At 37.1% G+C, this 12988-nt stretch overlaps 2 protein-coding genes across 2 annotated transcripts; both read left to right on the top strand.

Moving 5' to 3' along the window:
- Window positions 1–799: 799 nt before the first annotated feature.
- Window positions 800–6189, top strand: LOC143711276 (trypsin). Its single transcript, XM_077202654.1, has 5 exons — window positions 800–864; window positions 2040–2199; window positions 2606–2747; window positions 5542–5808; window positions 5892–6189. The coding sequence occupies exons 1-5, from the start codon at window positions 816–818 to the stop codon at window positions 6084–6086; spliced, it is 813 nt and encodes a 270-aa protein (XP_077058769.1). The 5' UTR covers window positions 800–815; the 3' UTR covers window positions 6087–6189.
- A 4805-nt stretch (window positions 6190–10994) lies between these two features.
- Window positions 10995–12751, top strand: camk2n1a (calcium/calmodulin dependent protein kinase II inhibitor 1a). The gene is made up of 2 exons (XM_077204246.1): window positions 10995–11482; window positions 11768–12751. The coding sequence occupies exons 1-2, from the start codon at window positions 11314–11316 to the stop codon at window positions 11830–11832; spliced, it is 234 nt and encodes a 77-aa protein (XP_077060361.1). The 5' UTR covers window positions 10995–11313; the 3' UTR covers window positions 11833–12751.
- Window positions 12752–12988: the final 237 nt, after the last annotated feature.

Here is a 12988-nt window from a genome sequence, read left to right as displayed (position 1 = left end):
AAATGGTGTTGTGTAAACAGCCCCTTAGTTTTTCTTGTTTGACCTGCCTGTTTTATTTCATTGTTTCCATGGTTGCTCACATGCTGCTCGTTTCTTTGACTTGTTCGGTTTTGTATTTATTGAGTTCTTTTCTGCCAGTCTTTTTTCTGTCTTTGCGTTTTTAGTTGGTTGTTCTGTTCTTGATCTCATCTCTGCCTCTGTCAACTGTGACATGCTGTATTTTTTTTTACTTTTGCAAAAGTCCCTTTAGGGGCTCCGTACTACCTTGCTCCAACCAAAGCGACTCAAACACTTCCCAACTCACAAACGTTTTAGTGAAAGGATTTAAAACGGCAGATGACAAATTATAAGAGAATGTTATTTTCCTTTGGTGTGGGTGCTAATATAGTTGTAGTTATCTTTATAATTATCCAGGCCTTTAGAAGTTCTTATTTGAGACCTATAGGATTGGTTTTGTATTATAATAGAAATAGCAACACATTAGCATTTTTAACAAGGGTCTGACTAATTATCACACACAGAGTTGGGAAGATTAACCAGACATGTTAGATCTTAATACATGTCCATTACTCTCAAGCGGTCCACTGAGTACACATTATGTGTTATGAGCAGGTCAGAGAGGTCAACGCTGCTGAAAGCCCAACTTGTTTCCTTGAATCAAACAATGTTTGATTCATAGTTCCCCATGAAAACTGAAATCAGAACTTGAGAAACCTGAGGAACAGTGTTGATGTGATTTCCTCACCCTATGTGGAGGGGTTTAGTAGATATAGTGTAGCCGACAGTCAGTACCGCTTCACGTGCTCACATTATCCATGGCCATGCTGCTCTTTCTGGTGCTGTTGAAATTCGTCCCAGCCCACTGTAAGTACTGAACATCAGGAACTGACCTTCTTCTTTTTGCCTGCAGATTTAGCTTTCTAACAAGGCAATAAAATGGCTATTTTATTGTATTTAAGCTTAGCTTTTACTCAGTATTTGGGTCAATGACATGAGGTTAGTGTTTGTTTAGAATCGAATACACCTTTGATATGATGAGCATGTTTATATGCTTTCTGAATTAAATTTCAGTTTGATGCAGAGGCATTGAGTAAAAAAATGCCAGGATTATAGAACTGTCCCAACAAAAAGGGCCTCAATAAATAATGTCATTTTTGGAAGAAAAAAAGTAGTTTGGAATAATCTTTTAATATTTCCTTTAAAAAAAATGCTTCACAGCTTATTAATATTTTACATACTTTTGTAATAGTGGAGGATCACTGAAGATTGGAGTAATGATGCTGAAAATTCAGCTTTGCATCAAAGGAATAAATTACATTTTAAAATGTATAAAAATAGAAAATATTTTCACAATATTACTGTTTTTACTATATTTTTGATCAAATAAATGCAGCCTTGGTGATCATAAGAGACTTCTTTCAAAAAACTAATTTATATGATTGAGTGGGAATGTCTCTTAAAATATCGCATCATTTTACCTTGTTAAATATAAAGGTCAAACATCTTATACTTTAAGAGACATATTTAAATACGTCTCTAAATGATTACATTATTATCCACTCACATGTTTAAGACAATAATTTGTACTTAATAGTTACACCACATGACATCATTGGAGTCATTACATTTAACCTTTTTTTGAAAACGGTATAACATTTTTCAAAATCATTTTTTTTATCATGGACATTCTTATTTTTCAATGAAATTACCCTGATATGCATTGATCATGCACCTTATCAAATACTGACTGTATTAATCAATCAGATAGGCAATCATAAACCAACATTAGACGACATATCAATAATCAATAGAATATCAGGCTGTATTTTCTTTTCAACTTTATAGAATATCAAGCCTTAAATCCTTGCTTGGAAAGAAACTTGACCTTTATTTAACCGGGATACTCAGGGTGTCAGGCTTGATTTTGTCAGCTGTCAATTTGAACTCAATGTAAACGAGATTAGAGTTTTATTTCATTGCCCTTTCACTGTCACCTTGAGTTCTGAGCTATTTGAAACCTTTGTTATATTGTTTTCCAGGTCTGGACTTTGTTCAGGGGCGCATTGTTGGCGGCTATACCCCCTCGCCAAATTCAATCAAATACATAGTGTCATTACAGAGCTCGAAAGGGCAGCACTTCTGTGGCGGATCTCTGGTCCATAAGTACTGGGTGCTTACAGCTGCCCATTGCAATATCGGGTGCGTGATTTTTCACATTTTCTTAAACAGATTAGCTGCCTGAACAGGCTGTTTATGAGCCTTACAGTGTGTGTAGCAGCAGAGCTGATGGCCAAGTCCGTGTGTGAGTCGAAAGGCAGAGTAAAGCAGACAGGACATGCGGTAACCTTGACCCGTCATCACCGTGTGGTACTTAATGAATGCTGGCTTATCTGCCGCTTGGCATGGCTGAGCCTGCTAACAGGGACAAATACTGTCATTCAACTCATGTCCTCTACAAAGAGTATCAAGAAATCAGATACCAAGCATATGTCTGCTATCTGGAAAGCTCTTTCTTTATATACAGTATTTACATTGTTTTGTAGTTCTGCCGTGGTGTTAGAATATCATTCAGAGGCTGGCGACTGTATTTGTGCTTGTCTTTAAGGATGGATCGGATGATGCTGGTGGCTGGAGACTATACTCTGGGTGTTTATGAGGGGACAGAGCAATACTCCAAGCCTCTGTCCCTCATCCCGCACCCTCTGTACAACAGGAGCACCAATAATGCAGATATTATGCTCATAAAGGTACATGCTCTTTGGCTCTGTAGTGAAAACATCACTGTTAAGTGAGTGAGTGTATAATTATAAGAGAGTAGCGTTACTTGACACTGTCAAATGAGAACAAAACTTGAACTGAATCAGTCTTGCTTTGTAATGGACAATTTTTGCACTTCGACACTGTTATTGAACTGGATTGAATCAAATTATACTGACTAGGGGTGAATAATGACATATTATCTGTTGCTGCTTGTAGCTGAATTGAACTCATTTCATAATTGATGAACTGAATCAACACTGATCTGACTTGAGCTGAATAATGACACTATTGTCTGGAAGAGCAGCTTTACAGCAGAATTTGAATTTGTTTCATATTTGATGATGTTTACAATATTAATTCGATTATTTTCCTGTTTATTACTCTGAAGCTGCTTTGAAACTATATATATTGTATAAAGGGCTATGAAGGTGGCTTGACTTGAATCTGATTGCTCAATTATGGCAATTCTATATATTATTTATAAGCTTGTATATATTTTTTTATTTTAAATAGAGACAGTCTAACATAGTCAGACCATAAAAAACAACATAGGGAAATCATTAAAAGGGAAAAATAAATAAACACATTAAAATGTTTAAAAAACCCTTGAGGTCCCAATCACCCTGTCAGAATTAATTTCACCAGACTGGCCTTATTTCCATCATGCCTTACTAAATCAGCCCTTTTTAAACATGTTGTTGGTCAATCAGTCAGAATCAAGTATTCAACAACACCATATAAATGATTCAACAGTTAGTCCTGGTCCTTGAATGTGGTTAGTTGGCTTTCCACAAGTGCTCATTTGAGTCCAACAGCGCTGGAACAGTTTGTTTCAGTCCTGTCTGTGTTTGCATGTTCCAGTCACACTTTCTAGCGGGTGGCCATAAGTGGCGTCGTTGAGTCATTGACTGGGGTTAAATGTGAAATTTACTGAAGCACTCAGACTCTCCCAGTGCTTATTTAAATTAACTAAATGTGACCATTAAAAAAAGTGTGTTTACACTATGAATGTAGTATGAATGAGATCTGGACGTACTACATTTGTCATGTGATCTACCAGCATCGGTTGTGTCACATGACTGTCATTCACAAATCATCTCCAATAGCCTCGTGGGATAGTAAAGTGTCCATCAGATGTGCATTTCATAATCTTGCTAAAAGCAGTAGGTCAATCTAGGCACTTTTCGCCTACTGTTTTATGAACACTGTGAATTCAGACCTATACTTCTTTTTTCAGATATTGATTTTCACCTACCTATAGATGTGAAGTATGAGATTTGAATGGCAGAGAAGTGACACAACTGATGTTGTGAGGTCACATGACAACATGAAGAATGCAATACATCCAGATCTCATTCATACTATAGAACATACTTTTTAACGATCGTGTAGTACTTAGTCATCAGAAGTAACTTCACAGAGAGTATACAATGTCTTTAAAATGGGTGTGAAACAGAAGTTGTGATAGCCTTTTATTCCCTATTGTGACGTATATCTGAGTGAAACAGCTTCTCAAACAAGAAAAATGTATATGGCAGGACTTGGTTTTGCGCATGGGAAATGGTTGTGGTTTGCTATTGGTCAATCTCATGTGAGTGACAGGTTGCCCCGCCCTCACACCAGTAAACACATCAGAGAAGAGTTTTCATTGCAAGAGGGAGGGGAATTACAAGGCACATGAATAAAAAAAGCAATGATGTACACGGATGAATCATTAATACTGCAATATTCCATTAAAAAAAGAACAATCAATTTCAAGAAACCTTAAAGGTTATTGAATCATTCATTTAAAGCCCCCCTACAGACAATAATCTTATCCCTTAAAACGTATCTTTGATCACCAAAATGACATATTTAAAAAAAAAATCTAGAAAATAAATGCCTTAAATGCATGAATGTAACACCCTTGCCTCATTTTGTATACGTGGTTCTATGAATATGCAAATTAGCCCCCCCTCCACTCACTCACTCAGCTCAGAGATCCATTAGTTGACGATCACACGTTGACCTGATTGGTTACAAGTTTGTGACGTCAGAAACACCAGCGATTTCAAACCGTCTTTTGAGACTGTCTTCGGTTCACTGCAGTTTTAAGAAGAAAATACTCATCAATGGTGTCGACTTGTGAATTTACACATGGTTTGTCTTAAAGCATATTAAAAACACCACACAGACATATAAACAACATTAAAAGCTTGATTTTCACCACAGGGTTAACCAATTTGTTCAAAATAACAGATTCATTCAGACTCATTAATGCCACTATTGCTGTGTTGCGAGCAAATGCTGTATATTCTGCTTTAACGTTCTTTAGAAAGATATTCTTTGACAGATCAAAAATAAATAAACAACTGGCAATTTTATGTCTAAATGTTACTTCACTAGTTCACACTTTCATGCAATCAGATTTGACATGATAACGAATGTATATTTGGGGTGTTGTCCGAGGGGACAGTACTGCCCCCATCCTTGACTAGGATAGGAAACCTGTTATTGGAAAACTGCAAAACTGTCATGGGACAGAGGTGAGGGACGGCTATATATACAGGTCTCTTCTCGGGCTGATTGGATTACCTGAACATGCTCCTCCTGAACTTCATTTAATGTCGAGTTCTTGCTTAATGAAACTTTGTAATGAATAAAGTTCAATATTAAGATAACTAGCAAGCAGGTCACCTTTCTTATGCTTTGTAATAAATTGTATAACAGTTTGATGATGCAAGTTGTGCTTTCACACCAGCCCTGATCTGTAAATCTGTCTCTGGATGCTGGTTCTTTCAGCTTAGTGCGCCTATAGAGCTGAACAGGTATGTGTCGCTCGCCCCACTCCCCAAACAGAACACAGGGCTGCTGGCGGGCCGGATGTGCCGGGTCTCTGGATGGGGCTCCACGAGTCACAGCGGAGGACTAAACCCTCTCACCCTGCGTACGGTCAAGCTCCCCATCGTCTCCACCTCCAAGTGCAACAGCAGCGAGTCCTTCAGCGGAAACATCACAGCAAGCATGATCTGCGCCGGCTCCAGAGTGGGAGGAAAAGATGCATGTAAGGTACTGCGATGACAAACCAGCTCACATCCTTCATTATCCACGATTCAAGGCTTGACAGGGATGTTGGGATTCTGATGTTCCAGGGGGATTCCGGAGGGCCGCTGGTGTGCGATGGACGGGTCTACGGCCTGGTCTCTTGGGGAAACGGCTGCGGAGATCCAAGGTTTCCGGGGGTGTATACGGCAGTGTCCCGCTTCCGCAGGTGGATTGACCAGACCATATACAGCCCATACTCACGATGCCTGAAGTCACTTGGTCTTTTCAGCAGGGAAGAATAGACTTCTGTGGGTTTCCATTCATGCAATGTGCAAAACAATATTCTTTAACTATGGGCACCTTTATCGTTGTGGACTTTTTGGAAAATAAAGTCTCCTAAAACATGCATTTCACATTCTCACTGGGTTATTTAAATTGTTCAATGCTTTTTTTAATGAACATTTCCACTACATCTCAAATAATGTATTGTGTTGAACAGCATTTTGTGATGGAAATATATTTTACAATTTCAAATACCCTTTTGTCTAGCTGAAACGTAATTTAAGCATTCATGTATCCTTAATGCCTGTATTTTTGCATAATTTGACAAAATAACAGCTTGCTTGGAAATGACGAACAATAGAAATACACAGTTTATAAATGGTAATTATCTTGGTTTTTCTTTATTTATTTGGGGCAAAATTGTTGGTTGAGGTGGAAATGACGAAAGAGCTTTTTTTCACTGTTTGTTCAGATCATCATAGTTTAAACTATACTGTAATAATTTATATTTTTTTATGATAGAGTATAAAACTATTATAGGTTTTAATGCAGCCTTCATATATAACTTTTAAAAAAAAACGTTCCCTGGGACACTCTACCGTTCCAAAATAAATACTTTTAATTGGCAAAGAAACATTCAAATGCATCAAAAGTGACAGTAAAGACATTTATAATGTTTATATATATACATTGTATTTCAAATTATTTATTTCTATTTCAAGTAAATGCTGTTCTTCTGAAGTATATTCACCAAAGAATCCTGAATAAAAAGTATCACGGTTTCTGCAAAAGCATGAAACAGCACAACTGTTTTAACATTGATAATAATCATAAATGTTTCTTGAGCATCAAATCCGCATATTAGAAGGATTTCTGAAGGATCATGTGACACTGAAGACTGGAGTATTGATGCTGAAAATTCAGCCTTGCATCACAGGAATAAATTACATTTTAAAATAGACTGAAATGCAAAAGAGTTATTTTAAATTGTAATAATATTTAACAATATTACTGTTTTACTGTATTTTTTTTATCAAACATGGAGCCTTAGTGAGCATAAGAGACTTTTAGAGTATTAATAAATTAATAAAGAGCATAAGAGACTTATAGAGTACTAATAAATGTAAGCAAATGAATCTAAATCTAATCTGAAGGCCTCTTCAAACTACAATATGCTTACAAACTCTGAAGTAGTCTGATGTCGGATCCCTTTCCTATCATTATGTTGGATAATTGCAAAAAAAACTTTATGTTGTGAATGCGAAGACTTACCAGTATAAATTTTAATATCAGTTAGTCCCTCTTTAAAATGCTTATTTGCTTGGGAATAATTCCAAAAGATTTCACCAAAGGATATTAAATGCAGAAAAATTGCCATTTGTTAAGCTCAAATGCTGTGAACGGGAAGCTATAAAAGGATTTGACGTTGTACTGTGCATGTAACAAAGGATTTTTGCACATTTAATAGGAATGGGTGTGTCTGCAATTACTCTTCTCTGGAGGTGACATTAGTTCAGGAGCTTTTGGTTTCACTGCCTGCACACGACACCACATGTAAGATGATCACTGCATGACAGGCCCCATGTGAACTACACACACGCAGTTTATGTGTGTACCATATGAATACTCAGTTTCATAATAATAACTTTTATGTATCCGGGGCATCATTCATTACATAATTAAAAACAATAGGTAACATGGAGCGTAAAGGTTAAACCAACCAACAATAAGGTCATATGGGAACAATGATGTTTTTTAGGGGGCTGCTAACATGTTTGGAATAATCTGATGGATCTCTGAATAGTGTTTCATGGGAAATAAAGTGCAGAACAGCACGTTCCCACAGGGCAAGCATTGTGAATTTATATTCCACAGAAAAATGAACAAGGAGTGTTCTTTATTCTCGTGCCAGGCTCCATTTACTAAAATATTCAGCATGTGCAGAACTTGTGACTGAAGTGATAATTACTATTAGTTATTACTAACTACTAATTACTAGACTTTTTCTTAGAAAGTTGACCAGTAATAATTTTATTATGTGAAATGTACCATAAAATATTTTGGATATATGGTTGCAATGTTGTTGTTGTTTTTTGGGGGGGTTTTTTGGTTATTGAGGTTTACATTGGTAACAATTCACTCCAATCTTCCACTTTAGACATTCTGCTGACTATTTGCAACTCCTTGTCAACTAGTAGTCATTAGAGTATTAGTAGTAACTTTGCAACTACATGTCAACTTGTTTTACTAACCCTAACACCTACTAATACTCTGAGAGTAGTTGCAAAGTTACTTATAGTTATGGAATATTGCAGTATTTATTATAAATTATTTATCTGTAAACATCTTTATTTTATATTTTTTACTGTAAATTCATGTACACCTTTAATCTGTAATCAAAATAACTTCCCCTCCCTCTTGCAGCAGCATCTCCTCTCTGATGATGTGTTTACTGGCACGAGGGCGGGGCAACCTGTCACTCACATGAGATCCACCAATAGCAAACCACAACCATCCAATCAATTCCTGATGGACAAAATCAAGCCCCGCCCTACATTTGTTCTTGCTCCAGAAGCTGTTTCACTCAGATACGTCACAATAGTGAAGAAAAGACTACCGCAACATCCGAATCATACCAACTTTAAAAGGGAATATGAAATGCAGCCTCTTTCTTTTGATATTGACATCATAGACTGTGATTCCTGTCACACTCAGTTGAGAAGCTGTAGTCCATTAACACATCATTTCCCAGCACAAACTAAGCCCGTCTTCTTCATCTTTCCTCTCAATATTGAACTGTATGAAGCCTTAGAGTTCAAATGACATCTCTGGAAAGAAATAGGCTGGTTTTTAGCAAACTAAGACGACGCACCAACTGAACTGTGTTCACCATTTCAGCTATTCAGATCAGACAGAACAAAATGGCCTCTCATTCACAGATGGGAGGAAGCGGTGCATCTCGCTTCTGCTGCTGGATTGATATTTCTGCAGTGGAGTGACAATGTCTGCTGCTCAGTCCTGGAAAGGTTATGACTATGCCCAGTGCAGAAGATTATGTTCTCAAAATCTTGGACAGAGGAACAAACCCCCTCAGCTCATATCCAGATTGTGCCAGTGTGACTTCAGCATCATTCCAGCTTCTGATATTACAAAATGAAAACCTATGCACAGAGGAGGGGGTGGCACATCCCATATTACTTTCTCTTGTGTTTGCAGGCATGTTTTAATATTATATTCTATTTGCTCAGGCTTTGACTTAAAAGCATGTAATAAGGATGAAATCACCAAGTAAAGAACAGGCTCAGAACATTTTGTCTCTTTCTACAACTAAGATATGAAGTCTTACAAAATGTAGATGGCATTTTGGTAGCAGATTAAAAGTGTGAAACATTTTGAATCAAGCCTAGCTTTGATTTGTTCTTTTTCTGACTCCTGATAAGTTTCACTAAAAGGTCTTTAAAATGTCACATTGAAGCTAAAGAGCATGCAAGATAGATAGATAGATAGATAGATAGATAGATAGATAGATAGATAGATAGATAGATAGATAGATAGATAGATAGATAGATAGATAGATAGATAGATAGATAGATAGATAGATAGATAGATAGATAGATAGATAGATAGATAGATAGATAGACAGATGATATTTAGATAGATAGATAGATAGATAGATAGATAGATAGATAGATAGATAGATAGATAGATAGATAGATAGACAGATGATATTTAGATAGATAGATAGATAGATAGATAGATAGATAGATAGATAGATAGATAGATAGATAGATAGATAGATAGATAGATAGATAGATAGATAGATAGATAGATAGATAGATACTATTCAAAATGGAAAAATATTAAAGTCAGTGTGGCTTAACCAACATCCATGATAGCAATTTTTTACCAAGCATAAAACATAGGCCTATGTGTCATAGATAGATAGATAGATAGATAGATAGATAGATAGATAGATAGATAGATAGATAGATAGATAGATAGATAGATAGATAGATAGATAGATAGATAGATAGATAGATGATTTTTTGATAGACAGACAGACAGACAGACAGACAGATAGATAGATAGATAGATAGATAGATAGATAGATAGATAGATAGATAGATAGATAGATAGATGATATTTAGATAGACAGATAGACAGACAGATAGATAGATAGATAGATAGATAGATAGATAGATAGATAGATAGATAGATAGATAGATAGATAGATAGATAGATAGACAGACAGACAGACAGACAGATAGATAGACAGACAGACAGATAGATAGATAGATAGATAGATAGATAGATAGATAGATAGATAGATAGATAGATAGATAGATAGATAGATAGATAGATAGATCGATCGATCGATCGATCGATCGATCGATAGATAGATAGATAGATAGATAGATAGATAGATAGATAGATAGATACTATTCAAAATGGAAAAATATTAAAGTCAGTGTGGCTTAACCAACATCCATGATAGCAATTTTTTACCAAGCATAAAACATAGGCCTATGTGTCAAGGTTAATATATCACACATTTTGAAAACATTTTACTTGGGAAATATATTTTTGAAAACTTTATGATGATTTGTTTTATTCAAGGTGAGGGTTATTTGATTGTTAACCTACACCTAATTACGTTTTTATAGTCATTAGGCTACAGCAGCAATTTTGAAAAGAATTAAACGTTTTCTCAAAATATCTGAAATCAACATAAGAAAGGGTTATGTGTTTAATATGTTGCCAATGTGCTTTAAACTATAATTAAATATTCAAAGATCATCTCGGATATATTTATGTGCGAATGACAAGTGCAAGCATCTTGTTCCATGGACAAATAGCTTGGAAATTTCCCAAGATTAATATTGGCGATAGCATCAATGAAAGAGCTGGAGAGGAAGCCCGCGCCTCAGTGACGTTCATTCTCCATCAGGGATCTTTGTTTTGCATCGCTTCCCAATTTGCATTTGTTTCTCAGGTTTTCCATACGACGCTCCAGCCGCCGAAAAGCCCCGAGCGCGCAAAGGCGCATTCCAACGTTGGGAAATTTGGAATAGTTGAAGCGGGCGCGAGCTGATAGAAGGAAATTACATGCGTTCGCCCCGCGTCCCAGACAACCACTCGCGCAGACACGTGCCATAGAGGTAAACAGCAGACAGATTCGCTCGACAAAATTCACCTCGCGCTATCGAATTAGCAGAAGATACAGTAGGCACGGTTAGTTCATACAGCATGTCGGATGTATTACCGTATAACGAGGACCAAATGACTCATTATGGCAACGAGGGGGACGAGGAACACCTTTCCTTCACCTGCCGCCTCCAAGACACCAACAACTTTTTCGGTGGCAACCAGAATAAACGACCACCAAAGCTCGGGCAGATCGGGAGAAGCAAAAGAGGTAACGCACAAAGCCTTTGTTTATTACACAAACAGATGATGCGAAATGCAATGTTGCGCTTCCTGATTATGCCTTTACTCACGACATGATCAAGTGTCAAATGCTTAAACGCTCTGTTTTATGCTTCGGTTTTTGGATTCGGATACAGTGATGTATTGCGCCATTTGTATTAAAATTCATGGCAGCATGGAATCTCCGTCTATGTGCCAGTGCATAGCGTGAGACAATAGCTGATCTGTGAGTTGGTCTCTTATCATCTACCCTTGTGTCTCTGTTCATTAACAGTCATTGAAGAAGAAAACGATGGCCAAACACTGGACAAGAGCTCAGAGAAATCATCGTCGGCGTGAACGGACCCAAAGACTCCTAACCTCTCTGATGTGTATATCCAAAGACATTGTGAAGAGGCTCTCTCTCCCATCTGGCAGCAAGCACTCCACACATTCTCCTTTCCCTGACTCCATTGTCCAGGGTTTACAGCGTGACGGGGCATCGGACTGAAACGGCAGTCCGGAAGAATGGCCCAGGGGGGCTTGAAGGAATACTGTGTTTTCCAAACTATACTCCGAGATATGTGCAATGACAGGGTTCGGTCTCATTAAAGAAACTGGGCTCTACTTTTCTTTCTTTTTTTTATTCTAATGAAGCAATTTGATAGACTGAGCAAAACGTTACCATTAACATCAAACCAGTATCTTCCCGCTTAACCCAGTAGCCTACTGGTGGTGTTAATGGTATACTAGCAATGTCCACCTTTTCTTCCACAGTGGACCTCCTAAGAGGTTTCACTATGTATGTAAAAAAACAAAGCAAAGCTATTTATTAAATCTTTGGATACATATTTTGCAGTGTTGAAGGTTGAGCAAACGTTTTATATAGTAGACCGATGACGAGAAGTGACTTTTGCTTTGGATAAATGTTTTGTATGTAGCTTAACTGTGATTCTCGTGATCTGCTTCGTTTCATTTCATTTGTTTGATGTTCGGATTCAATCTGGAATGTCAGTTTAAAGACAGTAACCTTATAATCGTAAAGTATATTTACTGTAGATGTGCCAAATTATCCTGAGAGAAACATATATTTCTGTGCTTTCTTCACGGGTATATTAATATTGGGTAATCATGTTTACAGGGCTCTTTCATACTTGTGATGTATTCTAGTCATGCATGACGAACCTCAAGACCTTAAGAAGGTCTTCTTGAATATTACATATTTATCTCACAGAACATTTCTACAGAATATCTGTTATAATAAAGATTTTGAGAAACATTCAAAGAGAACGTTTTTTTTCTCTCCCCCTGACACATCTCTAATGCTCGGCTGAAATCTGTGCGTGTGCACAAATCCAGGGGACGTGACATTTCCGCCTCTGCCACAAGCTTTCAATGATTCATGGTTTGGGATTAGCATTGTCAAAGCGCACCATCTAAAATCCAGTCCGCTGAGATCAGGAGGAATCACGTGGCGTGTCAGAGCAAATATTATCTGCAAACTGTACGAGTGAGT

Source organism: Siphateles boraxobius, unplaced genomic scaffold (genome assembly GCF_051911475.1).
Source record: "Siphateles boraxobius isolate OS27281-9 unplaced genomic scaffold, OSU_SipBor_1 5, whole genome shotgun sequence".
In the NCBI taxonomy this organism is placed as follows: domain Eukaryota; kingdom Metazoa; phylum Chordata; class Actinopteri; order Cypriniformes; family Leuciscidae; genus Siphateles; species Siphateles boraxobius.
This window is presented reverse-complemented; position numbering and strand designations above follow the sequence as displayed.

Bases quoted from the DNA above. Each gene is read 5' to 3' on its own strand.
- LOC143711276 (XM_077202654.1), top strand. From the start codon at position 816: ATGGCCATGCTGCTCTTTCTGGTGCTGTTGAAATTCGTCCCAGCCCAC. The intron at 2,200-2,605 runs GTGCGTGATTTT...CTTGTCTTTAAG, and splicing joins GCTGCCCATTGCAATATCGG to GATGGATCGGATGATGCTGG. The intron at 2,748-5,541 runs GTACATGCTCTT...TGGTTCTTTCAG, and splicing joins CAGATATTATGCTCATAAAG to CTTAGTGCGCCTATAGAGCT.
- camk2n1a (XM_077204246.1), top strand. From the start codon at position 11,314: ATGTCGGATGTATTACCGTATAACGAGGACCAAATGACTCATTATGGC. The intron at 11,483-11,767 runs GTAACGCACAAA...GTTCATTAACAG, and splicing joins GATCGGGAGAAGCAAAAGAG to TCATTGAAGAAGAAAACGAT.